This window comes from Genypterus blacodes, unplaced genomic scaffold (assembly GCF_046128005.1).
Source record: "Genypterus blacodes isolate CSIRO-AG114 ecotype Tasmania unplaced genomic scaffold, CSIRO-AGI_Gbla_v1 ptg000017l_1, whole genome shotgun sequence".
NCBI lineage: Eukaryota > Metazoa > Chordata > Actinopteri > Ophidiiformes > Ophidiidae > Genypterus > Genypterus blacodes.
In genome coordinates this window covers 5,060,121-5,086,348 of record NW_027466831.1, presented here as the reverse complement: position 1 = coordinate 5,086,348, position 26,228 = coordinate 5,060,121, and the positions used below count along the sequence as shown (strand labels likewise).

Sequence of the window (26,228 nt, the reverse complement as noted above, 5' to 3'; positions counted from 1 at the left end):
AGGAGGAGGGACAAACAGTGGTGGCAGTGTTGAATTGGGGGATGGGGCTCGTGAAATGAATGTGCTATGGATGTTGTATCCCTCGGCTCCTAATTACGCTCTAATATCTGAAATGGCAATATAAGCATCTTTAATCTGAAAACATTCCACAATCAAGCGGCGAGCGAGTGAATCTCCACATGCATATTAGGGCAAAGTGAAGATTTATTGGCTTCATTTCTCAAGAAAGTGTTAAATGCAATATTTGAAAATCAATACAGGGTTGTGACAAGGAACATTCATCAAGTTTGATTATTCCTGTAGACACAGAGAAAGGCTTTACATGGTCATCCTTCTCCAATTACATGCTAAAGCGGCCCCAGTCTCACCCCCTTTCTGTCCTTTCGGCTGCGGCCATATAGATTTTCAGCCATCCAAATAAACCGTTGGCCGAAGAGCCTGCAGTCATTGCGCACGGCTCTTTCCCTGGCTTCCAACCCGATCACTCCCTCCCCCAGATGTGCACTTTACAAATCAATAACCTTTCACTGAAATTTATCTCTGTCTGCCCCTGAGAGCTTGCGGTAAATTAACTGCATTCCATAGGTATGTCGGGTGAATCGGTGTGGTTTGGTCGCGGCGATAGTAGCCCACTGTCATCGCTGCTGAGAAGGCTTGTTAATTCATTTCTCGGTGTAAAGAGTGCTGTCTTGACCTCATAGATTTGGTTTCATTCTGCATGAGTCAGTAGCAGCGTTTGTACAGCTGCGAGGCAGAAATAAAAAAGAGTTTCTGTTTGCTTTATCTTAGTTCATAAGGACTCTGAATCAAATGCAATTTCTTTCTGTGAAATAGGATGAACCCAATGCAGTGCCTCGTCCTGACAGGTGCTAATCAAAAGTCGTAAATCATGGTATCAGTCCCTAAAATGAGAGGTGGTGAGAGTGAGAGTGAGGCTGTGACGGAGGGTACGGCACCGTGGTTGGAACTCTGGGACTGAAAGTGATATATATATATAGATATATATATAGATATCGAAAATTGAACACAATTAATGATTATCAGGGCATTCATGTCCCGACTATGTCACTGTTTTTCACATTATATTTTGTTGTAGCATTCTGAAGATGTTACTACTACTTCAGGCCCCTAACCGGCCTGAAGATCATCATATTTTGTATCATATATATCCAAATAGAGGTCAATGATGACATTTGGATGAAAACCGAATTCTGAGGATGATAAATCATTTCATCTCCTTAATTTTGCCTATCAAAGTGTTATGGTAATGCCTAAGTATACAGCATTACGCCTGCCAGCATCATCATCCATGACATTCCGGGTGTACTTCAGCACTGATATGCCTTTATTAAGGCAATATTGGATGATGATATCAGCCCTCACTCTAATTTTGCTTTTAATTACATTATCCTTAATTCCTGGACACTGAATGTAATCTCATGCAGCTGGCCATTCATGGGATTGCATATGGAAATGATAAAACAAGATAAAACATTCCTCACACTTTCTACCACAGCACGTTCTTTCAGAGGCCTTTTTTATCTTGCATTGATATTCACACGTGCAGACTCAAAATGGTTGCCAAGCTACAGATGAAATTTCGGGGCTTTGCTGCGGCCGTGTTAGTAATTCACAGCTACACGTTCACTGTCGCAACGACTGTACGTGATAGAACTGGATGTTGCTAGAGGATTAAACGAAAGGTAGATGGCGGTTCTGCGGCTGATTGTATTCTTCTGGTACAGATAACAGATAAAAGGCACCTGCCCCTCCCCGTGCTATCTAATGACTGTGCTTTCTTCTCCCTGAATCCACAGGGTACATGTATCGTCATTTAATCTTCCTATAGTAAAATAGAAAAATGCCACAGACGTCCACCCTAATAGAATGGAAACAAAATGGAAGTGAGCTAGTTTGACAGTTTGATATCCAGTATGTAGTTCACTTGCATTTTGATCAATTTTGTTTTTCAATAACCTCATTCTGGATGAGCTGCTACGGACACACTCCGGTGATACAGAGCCGTCCTCCATTGAGATGAGAGCCTGGCTGACGGAGCTACAGGATGGTCCAGTGACACCGTGACCAAACATCCTGCTGTGACTACAACACCAGATAGATCCAGAGATCAATCAAAGCCTGCGTTAATGGAGTCAGCAGTGGCTTCTCAGTCTATTACCAGTCTCCCAAAAAGGAAAAAAATAGAATCCATTAAGCGCCCTTCCATCTTTATGACGCCTGAAATCCTTGGTAATGTGAATAAAAGGTAGATGTAGATAACAAATGGAAGTGTAAGTGCTCAGTGTTTGGGCCCTGTTAAGAGCAGATGGAGTCGATGGTGTCCTCTGTTAGGGTAGGAAAGGTCATGGATTAGGCCCTGCCTGCTTTAATTGACTTATTGTTTTTGACAGTTAAATCTAAACCCCCTTCCGTCACACATAACCTTCTATAAGGCTAAACCATACTGAGCGTGTCGTGTTTGTATTCAGCATTTGTATTTGACAATAGTTGCTTTCAAACTCTGACAGGCACGGGCAATGAAATCATATCTGGCTCTCATAAATTTCACTGCAAAGGAAGAACATTGATTGTTGATGAGTTTTGATGAGTAATGTTTTTGTATTTCTTTTAGTCTAGAAGTAGGGCATTAGTAAAGGCAGTAAATTCTAATATTAGTAATGGAAATAATTTCTTTTTAAAAAGAAAATGTACTTTACGAACAAACATTCTCTCCACGCAGCCCCAGCTTTAATATGTCCAAAACAGAGCAATTCCTAAACCTCCCTTTAATAGAGTCTTTCAGGGAGGCACAGGAAGAGGAACAAATGGCTCCATTCAGTGGCGTCCAAAATGCTAATGCCTCCAGCTCTTAACGCGTTTATAGGGGTTCCCATGTCACGACATGGCATAGTCCACCCTGATGGCGGCTGTGGTTTGGGCCTGCATGAAAAAGCCTGAAACATGACAGAACATGACAAATATGACAACAATACAGCTAGTTTCCTGTGGAAAGTAGCAATTTGAATCCCCTGTTTTCCTATTGGGCCATGCACGCAACAACGTTCTATCACACTGAGGCTTCTTTCTTCTCGGCGTCCTCCATCACTCAAGCCTCTGTTTGGTAGAGAAAGGAGACTGGGCTGTGACATTTAAAATCTATGAAACGTTATTAGTATTGTGTGGATTTGTTACCATGACAACGCACATGTCCATGTAGTCCTGGTTTTTATCAAATTGACTGTATACCTCAGCTATGGATCTCTACCCAAATGAAGCACCCGTTTCCCAAAATTTATATCCATAAAGGTCTGTACTGGTTGAACGCTGTAAATGTAATTTGACACCATCCTAGACACTAAGTAACCTGCAAGCACTCAGTGTAAGTCATGCTTTTGTTACTATACGCTATGTGATACTTGTGGATAACATTGAAGCTGATAAGGACGTTTATAAACATAGAAGCCCTCTTATGTAGCCATTCAAGTTGTGTAACGCAGCATGATGGCCTTGTCAGTGCTGGACTCGTGTTCTGTGTGTCTTCTACTGGCACCTAATGGCCCCCTATGGTCAAGAGCCCATAGGGGACCATTAGATACTGTGATTGCAACATTCCTGTGGGTGGTATTGAATGATCTGTACTGTGCGTAAATGATGGGAACACTCTGTATCTGAGAGACTACTCTAAGTAATGAGTAAAGGACAAGCAGAGTTTAGTGATTACAAGGCAAAATAATGACTCCTTATCTGCATGGGTGCTGGGTTTGTTCTTATTGATGTGCTGTCAACTGCACACATGGAATTCCTCAAGTGACATTCCCATCAACCTGTGGAGCAGGCTCAACGTTGTATTGATTACTGGGAATAATTACACAACAACACATATCCAACTTTTCTCTGAACTCTTGATTCCCTTTTCAATACAGCATTTCATGACCCGAAGCATCCAATCAGTTTAAAAGACGTGTCTACAATAGTAGGGATGGACTGACATTATCGAACTATTCAGAGGATGCGACGAGGTCTCCTAAGACTATTGATGTTTCCATAGTAGAGCACTTTAAACATTAGTGTAAATGGACCAGGTGGCGTTGGAGCAACAAAGTACCAAGCTGCCACAGATGCCACTATATCATTCAAATGAATTGGTGCACGTGTGGATGGTGCTTTTCATGTACAGTATGTCCCTGAGCACCGTCACTGTTAAGTAAAGTCAAACAGCTTAACAACACATACGAGTTAAATGTTTCACATCAACAAACATTGGAATGCGTAAAACGATTTCTGTGTGTTTTATTTCTATTTTAATGGCATTCTTCATTGTATTGTTTAAGTTTATTACCTGCTGCTCCTAAAGGCTTCTGTTGAAAGTAAAGACATTCTACGGTGAGCTCATGTGCTCAGCCAGTTCAGTGTTCAGAGCAGGACAAAGACAACTCACTGCACCTCTGCTTACTTATGGATCCTCTCTTTATGATGGGCTACCTTTGTTGTTATTCTTCCCACGGTTCTTTTTACCCCTGTTGTGTATTTTGTGTTTAGTGCTCACATCCATTTTCGTATCACTCATGCGTTTTATCTTTGACATGTGCATCAAAAGGTTTGCCGCCGCCTTTTACTCTGCACTCTTGTTTGCATTTAGATGGCTTCATATGGAGGACACAATGACGTTTGCTCAGCCATCAGTGTAATGCAGGTAGCGTTTGACACCAGATGGAGCTAATAGGAACAGCTTTAGGTACGATTCCAAAATGAAGCTGGAAAACGGAGAAAAAATCTTTATGCCATCAGTGTTAGCGGTAGAATTACACACACAAATTTAAATTGCATTTCAATACAAATGATTTTGTTTCCATTTCCTCCCTTCACCCTGATCTGTTGTGTGATTTTATCATTAGGCAAATTGGATTGTACCCCACTCAATACAAATGTTAGAACACAACTAAAGCAGCCAAATACTCTCCCTGCATCAATACATGAACATACACTCAGAATCTAACAAGCTCGGTCTCCTCTTGTATGAACCACTTGATCGCTCTTGAGACCTGGCTGAACTTCCTCTTTGCTCATTTGAATTGTAAAGCCTTTCATCATTACACACTCTCAGTTCTCCCATAGTAACACTCACACACTTGCATGTATCCATTGAGACCGAATACATATTTTACCAAGTTTTTTTTTAACAATACTCCAAAACCTCAAAATTGGTTTTGAGCAAATAAAAGCAATGCAAGCAAGGTTTTGTTTGAACGCCTGGCACGGCAACTGGCTGTGACAAAAGAACTCTTTTATCAGTGCATCCAATGAACAAAAGAGCTTAATCCAGATCTTTAAAACTCAGCCACAATGTCATCACAGCTCATCATACATCATAGAACCTCCTACAGGTACTGTATGTGTGTGTGTGTATAGCTGAAATACATGCAAAGCTACTGTTTTGGCCAGCACTCTGTCAGCGTGAATATCACTCATTGTAATGGCTGGTCGCTGTTCATTCTCCCACCTTGCTGTGTGTTAAGAACGGCTTCATTAGTTTCAAGGACACGAGCACAATGGGGCATTTTGGCAGCTGCTATGTCTGGAGTGAAAATGTCTCGCATTAGAAGAAATGATTGGAAATGCCGCTGGCACAATGTAGCTGATACTGATCAAATGGAACAATCTGATGCTGTTTGTCATTGGAACGCCCTCATTCTTGAAAGCACAGGTGACAGTGAGAAGATTTTACTGATATTGTTTTACTAATTGCTAAATGGTTTCATGAAACCAGGACAGGTTTGTGTTGTTGTGCATTCGACTGGAAAATCGGAACATAATCAGTCCGTTTGAAATTCCGCAATTGAACAGGGATTACCTGTTACACTGTTTCCAATAATGAGGCTGGAATACTGATTAAAACGTCCTCCTTGAAAATAGCTCTATTAAACAAAACAGCTAAATGATAAATCCTTATGCGTACAAAAAACAAATCCAAAAAGCTGCAGTACATTCTACTGTGAGTACAGCAAGTGCAGACCACCACCCACACACACACACAAAAGACAAAGCGGTATTGTCTCTTCAGGCAGAGCGTTTGATGTGAGCCTGACAAAGCTCTGAGTGACTTTCAAACCCCTTTCACTGGACCTTTTTTGCTCTGGGTGGCCTTTCAAGTGAGGGAAAAGCAAACCTTGTAGGTGCGCCCGGTGAGTCATTTGTTCAAGGACCCATTAAAGTTACACACAACCAGAGAAACTGTGTGCAACATTATATTGATGTAGTGCAACGCTCAACATCCGTCATACAATAAATTGGTAGAAAGTTGGTCCTTAGTATATCACTTTAATTGACCACTGGTGCACATAAACAATCATATAATGATGCCTGTTTATTAAGACTGGTAACTCAATATCAGACCTGAGACCTGTTTGCTCTGGATTGCCAGGAATTGGTTTGCAGGTGCAGTTTTACACTCATCTGTAAATGTCACGGGTGCCCCATACATTATTAACTCCCCATGTCAGTCATGGGGCTGTAGGCTAACGTTAAGTACTCCAACTTCCTCAACTGGAGCCTCCAGACACGGTGCATAATTCATATTGATTTTTGAAAGTTTCACAAGGCTTCAGGCAAAGAAGCCTAAGTTTCCTATGCGGTTCTTCATTTTCCCCCTTAAACATATGTCAAATAAAAAAAAAATAGGAACAAGACACTGATAAGTACAGCCTATCGAATCAAGCCAGGAGGGAGATCTGCATGGCAGCACAGTTCCTGGTGTGCTTTATTTGTGCCTGTGGGCTGCTTTACCTGACATGGGCTAATTGGCTAACCAAGAGATGCTCTGAGAATAATAAAATTACAGGTTTCCCACCGTTTCATGCAGCCCGTGGACACAATTGGTAAATAAGAGAGAGTCTGTATGTTGTATGTTGTCATAAATGGACAGAGTTAAAGGTTAAGATTAGACAGAGGCATCTCCCAGGGTTCCTCAAGTTAACGTGTAACATCAGAATAAAGTCTAGACAATATTTTCAGACCACACACACTCTTTAACTCTTTTTCTGTGCTTGGTGAATGGCCATGAAGATGAGGCCTGAAAACTCCTGAAAGCCAGCCTATTGATGAGCATGTCAGCGTAAAAACACACACACACAGGCGAGGCCCCCACCCTAACACCCCCTACCCTGCACACACACCCATGCAAACATCTTTAATTCTGCCTCCTCATCTCTCGCAGAGCGTTCAAGTGAGACGGATCCCACAGACATTTTCCGCCAAAGGATTAACCGTGTAGCACGGCGGCTGCTCTGCCTCAGTGGCTGACCTCAAGATGTGTGTGTGACAGGGCCAGCAGGACACTCCTTAAAAGGCTATTAGATCCATATACTGCTTATCACGGGTGGGCGTGCTACCAAATTATCTGCCCTGCTTTCTCTTGTCATAGCACTATGGGAACAAAAAGCCTGTTTTCCGGAAATAATTAATCCTCCTTGTTGGCTAAATCATATTGTGAGGAGAACAAGGTTTCTTTGGTCAAAGTGATAAGGCCTCGAGCATTTCCTCAGAGATCTCTTCTTTCAGTCAGGTGGCGCTGCCACTTCTGGCAGCTGCCTGCAAAGAGATTGCCATCATCATCTCAGTTCAGCTTCCTGCCCGTAGGAGCTTTACATTAAATTACAACGGAGCCACCCTCTCTCTGGAGAAAGGGGATTTGATTCAGGCCAGAGTGTTCATTTTGTGCGAACAGATCTGTGCATGTGTGAAAGTAAGTGTGTGTGTGTGTTTGTATGTGTGCCAATGTGTGCTATGCTGATCCCTGCAACCATTTGTGAGGGCCCTGTGTGCAGCATGGTTGCCATGCCTACACATGTTATTAAGAGACCCTGTTTATTTTAATGCATTCATTATCAAGCGTATGTTTGCCCTGCATCCTCTCTCAGCTGTGTACACACTCTAAATAGCTCTGGACCAGAAGCCCTCTCCATTGTTGTGAGTGACCTGTGGGAAATAGTTTATTGATTCTAGTGGAAAACATGATTAAATTGAGTTCTAAGTGGACACTTCATCTGAAGTTGTCCACAGAAGAGAAGATGAGAAAGTAGAACCTATCGTCTTTTGTCCAGGTTCCGGTTCTACTATTTCCCTATTTATGCCATTAAATGTGTTACTCCCAAACAAGTATTTAGGATTTTTCTGGTTTTAAATGCATGATTATGTGTACAGCTGTGGTTTCATCGCTTGTATTGTCATGTTTGCTTGCAGTGAAACTCCTCCAGCTCCTGTAGGTGTCGTACGGGCAGAGATGCATGTGGAACAGACGTTGTTGTGCACATTGTGTTCAGTAGGTGTGCTAATCAGGAGCAGAGATCTCGTGATCACTGTCATGATCACTGAGCGCACCATCTGTGTCCGTCTGACGGCCAGGAGCCCGGCTGAGTTTGGCGGGTAACAGTCTGGTGCTGTCTCTCCTCTGTCGCTCTCCCTGTTTCCTCTTGGAGGTCTAGTTTAAAGACTCGCCTACTGTTTTTGCCTCAATCTGGAACTGCTTAACACAAGCGCAGCAGACACCACTACGGCATTAGTGCGACATTATACATTTTGTGTAACCCAAATGAACCATAGATTGTGTACGGGCCTCTCTTGGATGTCTCTTGATTTATCCGCGTCAGGTATGCCTCTTGTTGGATCAGACTTCCTTTGTACTGTGCCGCACTGAATAAATCAGCTGTCGACCTGGATCTGGAAGTAATTGAGGAGACTGTTAAAGTGCCACGGATAATGGAGAATTGTACACAAATGTGGGTAATTTTATTGTTGGAAATTGGCCTGTTTTTCATTTGGACTCGTGGGTCACACACAGTACGAGTCGGAGCTCTCTCAAAAATGCACCAGTTCAAACTGAGGTGCAAGTTGTTTTTAGTGGAAATTCCAAACTGTGAGCTGAAATAGTAGACTGACACACACTCTACATGCGTGTGGACCTGGTTGAACATCTCCCTATCTCGTCGGGTATCGGATTCTTCACAAGAGCCTTCCTTATCTTGCCATGTGGCAGTTGACAACACTTCCTGTTTTTCACATTTTGGTACAGTGAAATCGATCTCTTGACCTTTAGTACATGGCAGCTCACACACCAGCACAGGCCTGACACTTCCTACTATAAAATAAAAGTCCAAACATGGTCGCAGTGGACAGCCCCACACTGCATTGACCCTGAGACACTTTTGATCAATTCGCATGAGATTCATTTAAAGATAGAAGCAGGAGTTATCACAGATAAAAAGAACTTATTCATACATTCATATGGATCAGCTTTTCTCATTGTTTCATTGCAAAAAGGATAAATAACGGTATCAGCCACAGACAGGTTGCTGTGTGTATGTCTGTGACTGCCAGGTTAGAGGATTATTGACCGTTTTGGACAGACTGAGTAACAGACGAGTTTTTGGTGATACAGGCTTTTTGCCCAAAGCTCAATTAAAAACCTCATACTGGGTATAGGCAGAATATTTGCCAAAAGTTGGAAAAGAGTGTCTAGCACCCTTATTAGTGCAGTCTGGTTGACCTTCAGAGTTCTTGATCGATCTGTTTTAACATAATTCAATTGGATGCAATAACATTTATCCCGACCTGGCAGGCTGAAGGAGATATGAGGAGTTGTGTTATCGCGTCGGGCCGCCTCCACTTAGAGATTTTGCTAAGGTCATGAACTGCAAGTGTTGCCACCTGCATTTCTCTTTCTGTGCCCTGGAAGAATAAACCAGTAGGGGAGCAACACACAGCGCTCGCTCTGAATGGGCTCGGTGTTGTTCGGCTTTCCTCTCTCATTTGCTCTGCCTCGCCCGAGGGGGGAGTTGCAGGTCAAGAGAGCATTATTTTAATTCCACTGACACGATACGGCCACCAGACCTCCATCTTGTAGTGGGCAGATAACATTTTGCGATTGCTGCTTGAGGGAGATAAGAGGCCGAGTCATAAATTAAAGACGTTGTAAACATTTTCGTTTTCCCAGAGAGCAGTCGGTTAAATCGCATTTTATATTGTATACCCGAGTGAAATCAGGCAAGACTCGAAACCATTTCAGACTGAGAGGTGTGACAAAAGAGAAACCAGGTGGCACAGAAACTACAGTAGGTACAGAAAGTCGGCTTACATTTAACATTTACGTGGTCCTCCCCGACTTCCTTTATGGCGCGTTAACAATTGCTTCAAAGACTGACTAAATGTTTGCCTTTTGCCTCTCTTAAGTCATGTCCAAATCATTGAATCAACTGAGCTTGAAGTGTGAATGAGCCAGGGTAGAGTAGACAAAGAGGAAGAGGCTGTCCCCGGGGCAGTGCCCAGGACAATGTCAGGTTTGTCTGGCCTGAGTGCATGAACACTAAGCTTTTCGGAACTGGCAGGCCGCCCCCGGTACCTACCCATCTCCCCCTGGCTTCCAGCGTCGTCCAGCACGGAGCACTAAGCATTTGTGTAAAGTTCATAAGGCTTCCCTCTGTTTATGTGGCCATAATGGCAGCTCCATCCTGCTGTAGCTCAAAGAGTGCTTATGAGCTCTGAGGGCCTGGCGCTGGAGCTGCAAAGGCGCGTGAGTGTTCTCAGTGGCTGACTTTGGCAGCCGACTCTCATTATGAAAAGCTCAAGGTCCCCAGACAGCTCCGAATCTCAGCTTTCAAAATTAACACTTTCTTAATCGTGTCCCTCTTTAGCCTTTTAAACTGCATTTGCCAGTTTAACCCCGAAGCTCGACAGCAAAGGCAGCACAGATGCAAATAAAACAGGCATGTTTTCAACTTTAACCTACTATAAATGCAAAACTGCCACACATTTACTGTTGCATCAGAGCATCAAGCATATGAAAAAGATAATTAGCAGTCATTTCTGGTGCAACTCATGTATTTACTGTGCATTGAGGCCATAACAAGCAACCTAATTAATAAGTAGGTCTATCTCCTTATATAGGTATGAAATCTCCCCTCCACCATTTCCCAGCTGTCAGCATTCATCAGCACTGAGTGATAATAACCTTGTTATTTGCGGCTACAAGTTCATTTCAAGCCGCCGCGCTATCCGTTGGTTTTACTTGCCGCGGTAACGACCCGCATCAGCATAATTCAAGCATGACCCTCCTCCCCCCTTTCATTTTCAGCCTTCCCCCTTGTTAAAGCCCAGGTCTGAGGCGAGGGTCCGCGCCATACATCATCCCGACTGGGGTGCTTCCTCTCCCTCCCCCCACCCCTCCCGTCAGTCCGTCGTGGGAGAGAGACTGCGGGTTTTTGTTGGACGGTGGAAGGCTCTTATCCACAGTCTCAGCACTGAGCTCTCCCCCCCTGACAGGTCACCCAGCCTCCGCTCACCCCAGCTGTATATAGGCATGGAGTCACGTCTCTGTTCACCAGCGGGTAACAATCAGTCTCCCCCACTCTCGCACGGCAGCTACAAACCACATCATTTCAAAATGGAAATAGGTTTATTGGTTTAGCAAAAAAACAAACAATTATCCGTTGAGCATAAGCAGATCAGCGTTTCCGCGCTTCAAAGATCGAAGCCGGCTGGACGAACGGCTGACAAGAATCTTTAGCAGTATTAGCAATTAAGGAGATTATCCCCGTCTGACAAAAGAAGATTGCCGTGTGTGTGCAGCAGGAGCAAATCTCAACAGATTTTCACTCAGTAGGTGTTCTGTACTCCCACCTGGTGCGCCGTTCTTTCCTTTTTTCTCCTTCAAGTGATTATTGTAAATAAACACTTTTCATTGAGTCTTCAGGTGCAGCAAACATCTTTCATGACGCAGAGGGAGGCGAGATAGAACTTGCATTCCTCCACTCTCCTTTGTACACACCAAGTGAATAGCCTTTAGATCAGGCTTTGTGGGTGTGATTGTCAGTGGCTTAATGAGCGCCTTTGCCAAGCTAGAGGCTTTGGCAACATATGTGGCTACAGTCCCTCTGTGTGTCTCTGTCCTCAGCCTGTATGACACAACACAGAGCAGACACGGATAACTCCAGTTCTCTTCAATTTTGTTTTTGCTCAAATCTTCTCTCCTAACTGGTGGTTTCCTCTTTTTTACGGATGTTATTACCTGGGCAGAAGTAGTCACTCCTCTCATGGGGACCAGAGCTGGGAATGAAGCAGAATCCTGTAAGTATCCTATCTGAGGACACGTCTTAAGCTGTTATAGGACCCATCTGCGATGAACATATTCTACGCTTACCACATGCAGGAGCCACACTGGGAGGCGTTCGGTAAAAAATGTTTCCCTTTAGAGGAAAATCCAAGTCATGGTGATTCATGTGGTGGGTGATTTTTAGATGAGAGCGTGTTTGCCTGCATAGCAAAAGGAATGCACGAGTGAGTGGTCATGCAAATTGGACAGCTGTAGTTAGTTGTGAGAAATGGTCATTAGTGATCAAATAGCTGAGGCATGAGCATAAAAAAAACACTATCAGCCTGTTGTATTTATTAGTCTATGATGATGAAGCCAGGGCCAAATCTGCTACATTGGTGGACAAAACTCTTCATCATTTAAATATTCCATATAATTGTGACTGAAAATGAAATCTTATTTGAATAGAGATATATGTATGAGTATGAAACTGTGCCCATTTCTTAAGATTTGACTGGACTGTGTACATTAACAATACATCCGATACTTCTGAAGAGATTAAAGAAACCATTTTAACGTGTTTTGGCAAATAATAAATGAATCAGTCGGGTCTGCCAGTTGCACCAGTTCATTGATAAAATCTAAAACTCATCTATTTTTCAACATGTCAAGTCAGGGCAATGGTTTATAGATTATTAATTAGTAATCTATGTCATCTTGTCAGGTGTCATTGTTCACCTTAAAGAGCAAGTGCCATTTAAGAGCCAGAAACACCATTAACAGTAATGTTATTGACTTTCACTTCCTTAACAAAAGTTGACCTTTATCGTCTCCGAACAGTGCTCACAATATTATTCATTTACTGTGAATTGTTCAGGTTTTTCAGATGAAATAGAGTTTAAATCAACGGTGTCTGTGCTTTTACAGGTAGTGATTCGCATATGGGTGTTACATAAGTTACCTTCAGTGTGTTTCTGTTACCTATTTTTCATTTTGCAAGAAGAATATGTCCATTTACCGTTTGTAACCACACGTGCGTACAGCATTTGCATATTGTGTTTATGAACATATCTTGCCATTGGGTCTAAGCTTGTGTCACTATGAATCTAACCAATTTTTCCTTATTTTGTTTTGTTTGCTGGCTTGGATTCATTTTGTGAGAAGTTCAATGCCCCCTACAATTGGATTCAAGTTGAATGTGCATCCTATTGAGATATTATTGCTTAAATCAGCAGTAAAAACAGTAGAAACGATCACAGTATCGACCATTGTTTCCCAGCCTTTCATCTCCTTGTTAGTCTTAACACAACCTCACCGGGATCCTGCCAAAGGATGGAGAGTCACAGTAACTGGGCCACATCCGACAAATGTGTCAAACAGCTTTACCACCTACACTATCCAGACGCTCCACTCTATCACAGAACAGGAAGTTGATAGAACTGAATTACTGTCTGCATAGAACATTGTGTCTCACAGGCTGAAAATGTGAATTTCATCGTAAATTAGAGTCCTGAAGGGGTTAAAACCCGATTAGGAAGCAGAGGTATTTCTTCCCCCCCAAAAAAATCAGGTTTCACTACTATTCAGCGTGTGCCATGGGACATCAGAAATTCTCAGTTCATGGCAGAAATAAATTGCTTCAGGGTCTGATGGAGGTGAGGATTTAGGATATAAGAGCCATCGATCATGTCCTGCCGTGGCACAGTTTCATCTGGGGAAATTGCCAGCATCAGTCAGTCGGAGTGAATGAACGTGGAGACGAGCGCGGCTGTGTTAGTCCACACAAAATAATATTCCAGCCCCTGCGGTCTGACTTGTGAATTCATCTGGCTGCCGGTTACTCAGCGAGGATCACAGAGTAATGTGATTATTGTCCTGGGGAAGGGGGGGGCCCTCCTGTGAGACTTCAAAGGGAGGAAATCAAAGGAAATGTGCAAAAACCTGTAAGGTGTGATGCTCACAAGTGCAGTGGACGTTTTCAAACCCTTGTTTTACCTTCTCCTTTTATTGTAGTAACCGATCCAAAGTGGAGAGCCCTCTAGCAGCTGCCGTACATAATACATAGATTCTACATGATCTATCACTGTCTCATGTAACACGCTCTGATGAACAGTTTAAATTAAAGCGTTCTCATTTAGGACATAAATTATACAACATAGGCTGGATCGAATTTTGCTGAGAGATACAGTTTGCGGTAGGGAGGAGCAATTTATGAGCAGATGGGAAAACCTTCACACTTCACACACGGGTTTTTAAAATGTAGATTAGTGAGCAGATAAAGGTGTTACTCTGTGAAAACCTCTTGTTGACTATTTTGCACATGCTCATCACACTGCCACAGTGACATAAAGCCGCACAGGGTCGATTCTTGATGTACTGTATATATTGTGATCCACTCTCTCCCCGATCGTGGACGTTCCTGTGAGGTCAGGTGGGACATTTTTCTTGAGGACATGTTGAACACAGGGGGTCACGGACCTCACACGCTCATTCTTCCACTCTTGAGTCCTTGACCTCATTCTGCTTGGCCCCTCACCTCATCTGTTTCTCCTCCATCCTCCTCGCTGGCATTCCCGGCGTAGCGCCAATCCCAGTCGTCTTTAGCCTACAGACTGCTGAAATATTAATGGTGCGATAATTGAACTGTCAGGCTCGCTGAAGTGCTGTGAAATTGAGCCAAATCTCAATTAGGGAAGGATATTATTTAATATTGCCCCCCATTCCTAATCTCATTTAGCGTCTTGTTTCTTTTTTCTCTTCTCCTCCTGCGACTAATGTTTTAATAATGAATGAAAAGCAGGGCCAAGCCTGTTGTAGAACGCTGATAGTGCGTATGAATAACAAAGCTCAGAGTACGATCTAATGGGTGGGGGTGGGCTGGAGGGGAGTGTGGGGCGTCTCAAAAGACAAAATCCTGTTGCACTCACACCGGAATAGCTTTAAACTCATGCCCTTGTGTTTCTATGTTCCTGTAGAGGTCGTTTGGAAATGTTAAACATGCAATCCTTGTCAGAACACAGAGTGTAGGCGGGTCGTTTTAGGTTCTGTTTGGTGAGCCTGGAGCACACACAGCCCGATGCGACACATGCACCGAGGCCAAGCCAACACCTGCTCATTAGTGCCGCGCCTCGAGTCAAGTTTATTTGTTAAGCTCAATATCACAAACAATGTTTCCAAAGGGCTTCACAGGCCAACACCTCTTTAAGGAACTACCTTTTCTTCCTTACAAACTGCCAGGTGTGCATCAGGAGTACACAAGTAATGTGTGTGTGCTTGGAGGGCAAATTGACATGTGTTACTTATTAATGTCAACATGTTACTGAAGTTAAGGATGAATCAAAAATTGGCAAATTTTCTGGAAAGTTCAGGCATCCAGTGTTTGTCTCACTGGATGCTTTTCAGGAGGTGCAAACCTCAATGTCGAACCCATATTCCCTTCATAAAACACAATCAAAATAATGAACCATTACGAAAAAGCATAACTTGTCCATTTTCAAATTTGCATGAGCCCTCGCCAAACCAGGAGGAGGAGGTCTGTAACACATTTGCACACTAAATGAGCAGTTGATTGGGCCAACAGAACTAAACAGAAAACAGAAGCAGTGCAGTCATTACACACATCACAGGCGAACCCTGCCAATCGCTACTTAGTTCTAATCAGCGCAGCAGTTGTTTTAATTGTTCTTGAAAGATCAAATGGGAACGAGTGTGGAGGCATTATCAGGAATGTGAGAGAGGAGCGTGGAGCTGCCGTCTTTCCGTCACAGGTCTTTAGCGGAGAGAATATTTTAATCCAGGCTGACAAGACGAGGATCTGCTTAATCCCATTACAGGGTTGCTCATTAAACTACAGTAGGCACACACTTTTGCCGCCGGTTGGTTTTTGTGTGTGAAAGCAGCAGATGGTTCCAGTTTAAGAACCTTACTGTAGGGAATGTTAAATTGTGGCTCTCGGACCACCACCCTGTAATTAAAACCTCTGCAAATTCAGCAAAACATAGGGTTTTGTGTTTTTCCTGAAATATTACTCAGTCCCTACAGTGTCTGGCACCTTTGTAAATGTGTGTGTGTGTGTGTGTGTGTGTGTGTGTGAATGTGTCTCAAGGTCAAAGGCATAAAGAAACAAGAGTTTGTCACAAGCAGCAGTTTTCCAGAAATGTTACATTAGGATAAAGTAGACATGAGAGACTGTGTAGGCTTATGAGAGATAAACTGTACATTAAGGTGAGCAACAAAAAAACATAAACCTTCCAAATCAAACACACCAACAAGAACCCTTGAGGTGGAATATTTATGTCTGCAACTGGCTCGTGACAAAATCTAATTGAAGTGGGAGAGTTGAAAGTTTGGACCCTGGCAAAATGACCGACTTTATTTTTACTCTGGGAAAACAGCAGAGCCACAGCAGTCTGATTGGAGGCCCATATTACGGTAATATGCACATAAACCTCTCTGTCAGTCCTAATGGTTCCCTGTGTTCACATTCTTACCTACTGTCTGAAAAACTTTTGTACAGACTGTGGTAATGCCGTCCTTATGTTTTCGATTTGCTTAAATCGCTTATGACTTCTGGGAGGTAACGCAGATCGGCACCGGGGAGTTTAGATGGTGGAAGAGGACGAGCCACACGGTGGAAATTGCCGCGATATTGCACCAAACTGTTTAAACGATCGATTTGCCCTAGTTGGATGGGGAGAAAGTTTAAGCCAGGGCGCTCAGTATCTGTCACTCAGAGAGAGTTTTAAAGCGTGGAGGGGAGATTTCACTTGGCCCACATTGGTTCATTTCCCTCTTCATGCCCTCTCACAAAGCCTCTGTCCTCTCCGAGTCTTGGCTAAGCAAGGTTAGGGTTGATATTGGCCTTCCCACAGTGAGCAGCTTTTAACCTCCTGCCAGCTTCATCAATCTCAGGCTGGAGTGATTGCTGGTGAAAGGGGTGGGGATTAGGAACAGCCCGCAGTCTTAAATCAGGCTTGCCTGAGGGGCCCCCGCCTGTGCATCATATAGGCCCAATAGGAACTATACCCTAGGACGCCGACGCGGACATCATCGCTCCCAGCAGTTAAGCCCTCAGCCCACCTCCCTCAACCAGATGGCTCACAGAGTTGGTTCACAATAAATGTTTAACGGGCGGGGAACAAATTAAATCAGATGGCAAATCATCAAGCACAGTTTGAACAAAGTGTAATCCATCTAAGTGGTGTTAAGGTTGGTGAAGGATTCCGGTCAACACAATAGGGCAAAGAGAACACGTCGTCTTGTGGGGATTGTAACCCTCCGGCTTCCCCTCTACAACTGTCTGATCTTACCAACAAAGCACAAGCCAATTAGCACCAAGTCTTTACCTTTTGATTTTAATTTGGGTTTGGTAACATAAATCAAAGTGTGTGGGAAAGACTTAAATGAGACCATAACAATAGTAAGCCTGAGGGCATGTTTTATTCTCTGAATGACTTATAGCACCGATCTCCATTGGTAGGGAAGTCAATAGGTCTGAATTGTGATGGAGAGTAGTGGATACACTAAGGGTTTTTTTTGGGTGATGTGGTGGGTAGAAGGCAGGACAACAGGAGGGGTCACACCTCGGGTCAAAATGGCCGATATTGAGTCGTAAACCCCCCTGAAGACGGAGTTAATATCATTTGCATGAAGCAATGACTGAAACGCTCAGGCTGCATGTTAATCTGAAAACAGGCCTGCACAAAATAAATGAAATCGACTCTTTTGTACTCTGGTCAATTATTCATCTACATTGCATGAACTGGAGTTTGACCTCAGTGTTTCCTATTGAATTTGTGAAGCCGGCAATGAAATGAGAAAAGAGGAGTGTGGGGACAAGCCCCCTTGAGAATAGCAACTTTTTTTCTAAGGAGTCTTTCTAAGCTAACAAGGGAGGAGTTCACACTGCTTTCATATTCTGTCTTGCTCACCTGTTGAAATGAATGCCTAATGATACACAAAGGTGTATTTTGGACAACAATTATTCTGTTTCAACACAAACACATCCACCTCAATCTCCGGACTTCTTGGACTGGACTTCCTCTTTGCGTGTCGAGATGCGGCTTTATAATTTCACATTCCTCAGAATTGTCCGATTCCATTTTTTCGCTTCTGTTTGCGTTCTGTTAATGAGCTCATTACACCAGCGTGACCTTACGACCCGGAGCTGGGGGCCAACGTGAAGAAGACAGATGACGTGACACCCCAGAGGTTTTACAGAACAATACTACAGACACAGAAATTCCTATGCTTTGCCCTTTTCCGTTCTTCCTCCCCCCCCTCCCCTCCCCTCCTGCAGCTCTGCACTCTGGACCGATCCTGTGCTCATTATGGTCTAACCTCTGCTCTGTTAGCTGGAGAATGATCCGGTGCGCTGTACTCTTCCGCCTGTCAGAGAACAGACAGGTTACTCTGTTTGACTGTTAACTACCTGCGCTATTTTGTGCTCCAGACCCTCCAGACGGGTCGTATTCTGCGCCATTACAGATAAAAGTGCAGCTCATCTGTTAATCTCATTCATTTATTGTTATCAGAAACACACAGGCACAGATCAGAACGGCACAATATCACAATTTTACTGTTAGTTTTGATGTTGATTTCAATCTTGGCCCGAGTTTTGGCACGGATACCTTTTTACTCAGTTGAATATTAAACGTGTGCCGTGCATGAATAAATCCACAGGCGGGTTCTTTGGTTTATTCATCGCCATTGTTGTTGTACAGTGTGCGCATGGAAGATACACTTTCTGCCACACACTTGTGCAGACATCAAAGTGCAAAACAACACGCGTCCCAAGAGGAGGGATGATAGGGAAGCTTTAATGTGAGAATTTCTTTGGAACAGCAAAAATTTTGTGTGAGCACAGAACGGAGTCCCTGTTGATGCAACGGCTGCTGTGCTAGAAGTGTGTGTTGTGCCTGGTTATGCCTGGCTGAGCGCAGAGGAGTCAGGCTCCCAGTCACGGGGGATTTGTTGTGTTGGGGGTTTGCCTTTCCGTCTGCTGGTGCGTGGGTGGATTCATGGGGCCTTCGCTGTCTGTGCTTTTTTACAGGTCCCTCATCTTCACCGTGCCACAGAAATGAACTGAGGACTTAGAGGAGAGCACTTGTTTCTATTGGAACTCCGGAGCTTTTGAGATCTGCCGTCTGCCGTCAAACCATGAGGTTACAGAGGAGCCCAGGCTTGGAGACCCTGCTGTGTGTGGTCACCTGCGTTTGTGCCTTTCAATGGGCGACTGCCATTGACATCCCACTGGAGGGTGAGTACTGCATTATAACAGAGCAAAGTAGTACAGAATGCTGTTGCCCTTAAGATTGTCTGGGTTCGTCTTCATAAAACTTTGATTTCAATGGGACATAAACAAATTTCAAAGTTCTTATTTGTGTATAGCGCTCCTTTAACTTGAAGTGCAATCATCATAAGAAAAAACTTTCAAAACCATTTTCTAGTTTGAATCAGGTTCATTTATTCATTCATGCGGGTTCGCTGTATATCCCAGTTTCCTTGGAAACACACATATCAGACCTCTTTCACTAAATTATTCACTAATATCTCTTAAGGGCTTCATCTAAAACATTCCAAACAGTTTCTTTTTACATATTGCATGATGCATATTCTGGCTGACTGCTGTTGAAACATATTTTTTGTAGTCATCCTTTTTTCTCTACTTGCGTATGTGTTTGGGGAGCAACTGTAACAAAAGGGGATTAAAACAGCTGACTGTTTATGTTTTGCTTGTTTCACTCCTGCTGCTTTGGATTTGCTTGTTTTAGATCAACTAAACAGTAAGTCAACACTGTCGTGTTTCTGGTCGGTGTCAGTGAGCTCAGCTTGCCTCTCGTAATCCCCTGGCTCAGTGTTGAGCACGACCTCATGTGTTGGATCTAAATCTCATGTGTCATCACCCATGACTCAATACTGATGCTTCTGAGTGTAGGATTCAAATAAAAATCACACCAGTGATTCTAATTAGGTTTTTCTTTCATTCTTAACACATGTTAAATCTTTAGCATAGTGAGAACTGCAATCATATGAGATCATGTAAAGAATCTTATGTCAAAATTCTCAAAGAAACCTTACTTATTTCAACAAAAGTACAATTAGAGAGAAAAAGGAATGAAATGAAAGCAAATGAATGACTCACAGAAGATTTAGTAATAATGAATAATGGAATCATTTTCCCCAGGTCTGGCGGAAATGAAACATTCTTATCTTGAGATAACAGAACATCCTAGAATGTCTTATTAGATGATGCACACTAATGTAAAACAAAATGAATCATGATGTTGCACTTCTATAACATCACCAAACAGAACCTAAAGCACAAGCATCACGTTGAATGGGAGATGCTTTTGGACATGGAGCAACGTTGAGGCCCTGTTGTGCGTTTCTCACGTTTCCTTCCCTGTCGTTTGCTTGTTGCACAGTTGAGCAGCTTCCCACCATCACAGCTCAGTCAGTCAGCCCTCTCATCGCCTTCTCCTACGACGAGAGCTTCACCATGACGTGTGAGGCCAAAGGGAACCCCGAGCCAGAGTGAGTACCGATTCACACCGCTTCACTTTTTCTGTTTTGTGTTTTTGACTTTAAGCACATGGATACTTTTGAGCTTGATGTATTCCCGGTGTAATAAGTTGGTGCTTAATTATGTTTTGTATCGGCCTATTTTTTCTTTTGCATAGATTCCGATGGACAAAGAACGGACAGGAATTTGACCCCTTTGTAGACCTCCGGCTGATGAAAGAGGAGAATTCTGGCACATTTGGAATACCCAATAATGGGAACCTCACTGACTACCAGGGAACCTATCGCTGCTACGCCTCAAATAAACTGGGGACCGCCATATCGAAGGAGATTGAGTTCATTGTGCCCCGTGAGTAACATACATCTGTGTGTGAGTGGTGCTCTGTTACACTCCTCTCAGAGTGATTCAGGGGCTGGAGTCCCATGTAATGACTCCACCTCTCCATTGTGAGCTTTTCATTATATTGGACGTGGCAGAAAGTCATTGAGCCTCCTGAGCACGCCGTCCCCATGCAGCATCTCATCTGTATCTCAGTATTGGAGAAAACACTGGATGTGATCCGGCCTCTCCATCATTTCCCCCAGTACATTTTTCATTTAGTTTCAACGCATAGTACATCAATTCTCACAGAAATCCCCTCCAAGGGAAACTGTGACCAAATTTGGCTGAGCTTCAACGATTCAGTAGTGTTGACAGGCTGCACAATAGTAGTAGTGACGTCTATTTCTCCTGAAAAGCCAAAATCCATAGAACGATTCATGTCCCACGTAGTGCAAACAAGCTGAGAATTCAAGAATGATATCACTGCCATCTACTGGATATAAAGAGAACTACATCTTCCATGACATATTTCATTAAATCATCTCTGTGTGTTTTGTCCCTTTGCTAGAAGTTCCAAAGTTCCCCAAAGAGAAACTGGAACCCGTGGTGGTTGAAGAAGGCCAGGCTTTTGTTTTACAGTGTGACCCACCTAAAGGACTCCCACCCCTGCAGATCTATTGGATGAATACCAGTAAGTGACAGCCTTGGTTTATACCAATTCATTCAAGTGCGTGGCTCAGTATCTATGTAGCTCCCAGGTCAAGCTGTGATGAACTCGACATGTCATGTTTCTGTACTCAGATTTACAGCATATAGAACAGGATGAGAGGATGTCCACGGGTTTGAATGGAGACCTCTACTTCTCCCATGCCATTAAGAAAGACAGCAGGAAAGACTACTGCTGCTCTGCCGTCTTCCCTCGAATACGCACCATCGTACAGAAGACTCCCATGTCTGTCACCGTGAAGACCAGTAGGTGGCACCTCAACTGTATTGCCGCATGATGCCAGGCCTTATTTGCTTTCAAAGCACAGTGTTGTCGCACATCACATTCACAATCACACACATCAAAGGCCATCCAGGTGTCACAATGTCTCGTTATGTCACACATGCTCGTATGACGCGTCGTCCCCTTTTATGTTGTTGACGTTTGATCTCAAAAGTGATACTTGTCGTGATGCATCAACATTGTCCTCATGTTCCTTATTTTCTTTATTTTCTTGTCTCATCAACCTCCATTTCAGAAAACAGTGACATGAGTCCTTACAATGGTGAGTGAAAACATAGGGAAACACACACTTGTGCGGTGCATGTGTGCAGCGCTGCACGTTTAAACCGCCATGTGCACAATGCAAGTGTGTGATTGAATAAATATAATTCTGTAAAGCTCTAGTCTCGCCTTTGGGAAACTGCAGTTAAAAAACGAAATCTCTTGCTTACACAGTCCATATTTGTTTTTACTTCATCAGCTAATGCTATGCTGGCGCGAAGACCCTCTCTTATGACGCCCTCTGGTGTCAAGTCAGAGACACGGATTGTCAAAGGAGAGGACTTGAAGTTGGAGTGCATTGCTGAGGGATTGTAAGTAACTTCAAATCTTTTAAATTCTTTTATACATTCAAGTCAAACCTGCACAGTTTGTAAAGTGGCATTCATGCAAAGCTGATTCATTAGATTTGCTTTCAAACTGTAAATAAGTATGAGTATGTATACAGTCAGAAACAATGACATAAAGGTATCATCATTGTTACATGATTGCATAATTTGACTGACACAGCAGTTATTTATAGACTAAACATTTATCTTCTCTCCATTAGTCCAACTCCACAGGTAGAGTGGGTGAAGATGGGCAGTAAACTTCCCAATAAAGCCAACGTGGGGCATCATGGGAAATTACTGATTGTACCTCGAGTTGAACAGGAGGACGATGGGAAGTATATGTGCAAGGCAAAGAATTCCCACGGGGAAACTGTCCATTACTTCACAGTCATGGTGGAAGGTAAACATCACCCACTAACACATGAAAACTCAAACACTCCAAACGTACTTTCCTGTTATTCTGCTCACTCTTTCACTCCTCCATGTCTGTTTGCTGATACTGGGACTGCAGCCACATCAGTTCTGATAACAATGATCTCACTGTCTTCGCAGAGCCTCCAGAGTGGGTGTTTGAGCCTGAGAGTCAGATCCATATGATCGGCTCAGAGGTGGTCATCAAGTGTTCCGCCACAGGGATTCCCCAGCCGATTGTAACATGGAGGGTGAACGGCGTAGCGCTGGAACGTAAGTCCCCACGCCGCCGGACGCTCTTTATTTAAACCCATTGATGGTCAGACAGTTTTATCATATTTTGGTGTCATCTTATTATTCTAGTGGGACGTTATAGCGTGTATAACACCAGGAGGGTATTTTCAGAAGGAAAGGCGCTGAAGCTCATGCCGTAGATGGTGACACAATGCACTGTGGTACGCTTTGAATGTAACCTTAAGCTGTCATACTTGGAATTCCATCAACAGAGATACAACCACAGTGTCTCAGAACAAGAACACTGACGATAAAATATCTATTTCTATCTGCTGCACTGCCTCTGCACTCGGTGTTGTGAAGTTGTAAGAACTAATGAGATGCGGCTTTCTGTAATTTAGTTCAAATATGATTCATTTTGGGTTCAAATATGACAAAAACATTTCCTTTTTTATGACTGTTTTGAAAGAGAGTGAAAAGGAACTTGGGGATTCAGCAAACACTTTGAATAAGTGCAGATACAATGCGTGTATTTATGCATAAATAGTAAATAAAGCAGCTCATTCTGGCTGCTGTGAAAACAATGCAAATGGCACATTTACATATTGCTATGGTGTTATTGTGTTGTTGGTGTCTATTTTGAAACCTTTGCAAAGCGCAGGCTGTTGCAGCGAGTGTATCATTAAGGTCCCTCACCAAAAAAAAGCCTGCTCGGGGTTTGAGAGTCCAGCTGCAACACGGTGGACGGCAGCCAAACACTCACTCGCCTCACACTTTACGGGCCTGTCTAACCATGTGTGTTACATGTTGACATCACAAAGCTTTCAGGGCGGTTTAGGACCGATGGGCCTGTCTTGTATCTGTATATCACAGCAACAACATCATGTGTTGTGGGGGTGTGGGGACGGGGATATGCAGGGATAATGGGGAAGCAAGGGAGTGTGATGGGAGAGAGGTGAGAATGGGGAGAAGCTCAGGCTCAGGTTATTGTAGGGAAGGGAGGGTCAGACTAGAGTAGATGATGTCTGTTTCATAACGGGCGCAGGCGTCGATTAAGATGTATCGGGAAGCACAGAGGAAGGCAGGGTAATGTGGGAGGAAAGTTGAAGGAAGTCAAAATGTGCGACTCATTCAATATGGCTGCTTCATGCATGTGTTTCTTTGGTTGTTGATTGCAGAGGTCCCAGCAGCCAACAGGAAGCAGACCGACGACACCATCATATTGCACAACGCTCAGCCGTCCGACAGCGCTGTGTATCAGTGCGAGGCCAACAACACACACGGAACCCTTCTGTCCAATGCCAACATCATGATCATGAGTGAGTCACACCTGTTTCTTCTTCGCGACTGGTCAGGAATGTCATTAAGAGTCAACACTCAAAACTTTGGAATGTAGAGTAAAAAATGAAGGCAATGGGGTTTCTTTGGGGGGTAATTGTTCAGCGGCCTTGGCGGGATACATTTGTTTGTGACTTGACAGACAGTGGAATGAGTAATCGGGAGACTCCTTAATGATCTACCAAGCGAGGGAGCCGGTGCCGCTGCTGGCGAACGCCCAGGAAGCACAGAGGAGCTGCGAGGAGGAGGAGGAGGAGGAGGAGGGCCGTCGAGCCGTCATACTCCTTTATTCAGTCTGGCTGTTTTCCCCGCGGAGCAACAAGCTTGTTCCCCGCCATTTATATGCTAACAAGTTCCTCCAGTTCTGTGCTGATTTCAGTGGCACAAGACAAACATGTGCTGCTTTTACAAACACAGATTAAAAAGAGAAGGAAAGGAAGAAAAAAAAGAGACGAAAAGGAAGGATGTTTCTCTCTGATGCTTTGCACAAAACGAGGGGGGGTTTGTTCCGCGGTGACACAGGAGTTAATAAAGCTGGACAGTCACTGAATGCAAAGGGCCCCAGCTGCTGCCTTTGTAAACAATTAGAAGAGACAGGCCATTGTAACGGGAGGCTTTGGCTACAAACTGATAAGGTGCATTCGTTCAGCTAACTCATTATTCCTTTCTTCCTTCTTTGATCTCATTTACACATTTTTGACAGCCTGACAGCTGAATCATTTTTACACAAAGAAGCTCGCAATTAATACAGAAGGAAGGCCCGAGCGGGAGCCACATCACTTTAATTTCCCCACCGTTATTTACCTCCTGTCTCATCTGGGCTCAAAATCAGACGTCTCTCTCTGTAGCGACCGCACCTCTGTACAAACCTCCACCTGACGTTTTACGTCTCTGTCTTCCAGATCTGGCCCCCATGATCCTGACGGCCGAAGGCGAGGATTACTCCGCCGTGGAGGGGAAGGGAGTCGTCATGCACTGCAAGGTCTTCAGCTCGCCTCCTCCCACCATCACTTGGTAAGTGTTCTCTCGTGCGCCAGCAGAGGGCACTAGACAGCAGCGGGTCGGTGCTCGCCATCCTCTTGTCTGTGCCTCAGACTTGCTGTTTCTTGAAAAACAAAAGAAAAGTAAGACCGTCACTCAACCCTAATGTTCTATTCAGCAACTTTTATTTCTCTCTTCCTGCCAGGGTGTAGAGTTTACTTGTTTAGTCTGCTGCAGTGTTCCTTTTTTTAATTTGACCCCAGAGAACTTTGGCTTTAATAGCTTTGTCTGTTTCTTTTTCTGTACAGGAGCAAAGATGAATCTTCAGAACCTGTGGAAGGCCCGAGGTTCACTGTTCACGACAATGGATCGCTGGAGATCAATACTGTGGAGAAAGGCGACGCAGGGCAGTACACGTGTTTCGCCATTAACACAGAGGGAACGTCTGCCATCGACGCCACGCTCTACGTGAAAGGTAAACAGTGTTCCGGCTGACGAGGTGTGTTTGCGGTGGCTTTCGGTCCTTGAAATGTAACTAATACGGTTCTGTCTATGGAAGATCCCACCAGAATTGTGGCGGCCCCGGAGGACATGCAGATCGTAATGGGTACCACGGCCCAGCTCTCATGCCTGGCAGAGTACGACAAGTCCTTCAGCGATGACTTTGAGCTCCTGTGGGGGAAAGATGGCGAGGAGATAGCCTTCAACGACACAGAGAGGTAGGACGCAGCACCCCGT

The 26,228-nt window shown here is 43.9% G+C and overlaps 1 protein-coding gene across 1 annotated transcript in view; it reads left to right on the top strand.

The window, feature by feature from the left end:
• The window catches only part of chl1b (cell adhesion molecule L1-like b), a 55,063-nt gene that overhangs the window by 12,434 nt on the left and 16,401 nt on the right, over positions 1 to 26,228 (top strand). Inside the window, exons 2-14 of the mRNA XM_076141423.1 lie at positions 19,134 to 19,340; positions 20,509 to 20,617; positions 20,764 to 20,954; positions 21,496 to 21,618; positions 21,729 to 21,899; positions 22,172 to 22,198; positions 22,397 to 22,508; positions 22,745 to 22,926; positions 23,079 to 23,210; positions 24,350 to 24,490; positions 25,412 to 25,523; positions 25,799 to 25,965; positions 26,050 to 26,209. Coding sequence (XP_075997538.1) covers positions 19,241 to 19,340; positions 20,509 to 20,617; positions 20,764 to 20,954; positions 21,496 to 21,618; positions 21,729 to 21,899; positions 22,172 to 22,198; positions 22,397 to 22,508; positions 22,745 to 22,926; positions 23,079 to 23,210; positions 24,350 to 24,490; positions 25,412 to 25,523; positions 25,799 to 25,965; positions 26,050 to 26,209 — 1,727 coding nt within the window. The 5' untranslated portion in view covers positions 19,134 to 19,240. The remainder of the gene's footprint in view (positions 1 to 19,133; positions 19,341 to 20,508; positions 20,618 to 20,763; positions 20,955 to 21,495; positions 21,619 to 21,728; positions 21,900 to 22,171; positions 22,199 to 22,396; positions 22,509 to 22,744; positions 22,927 to 23,078; positions 23,211 to 24,349; positions 24,491 to 25,411; positions 25,524 to 25,798; positions 25,966 to 26,049; positions 26,210 to 26,228) is intronic.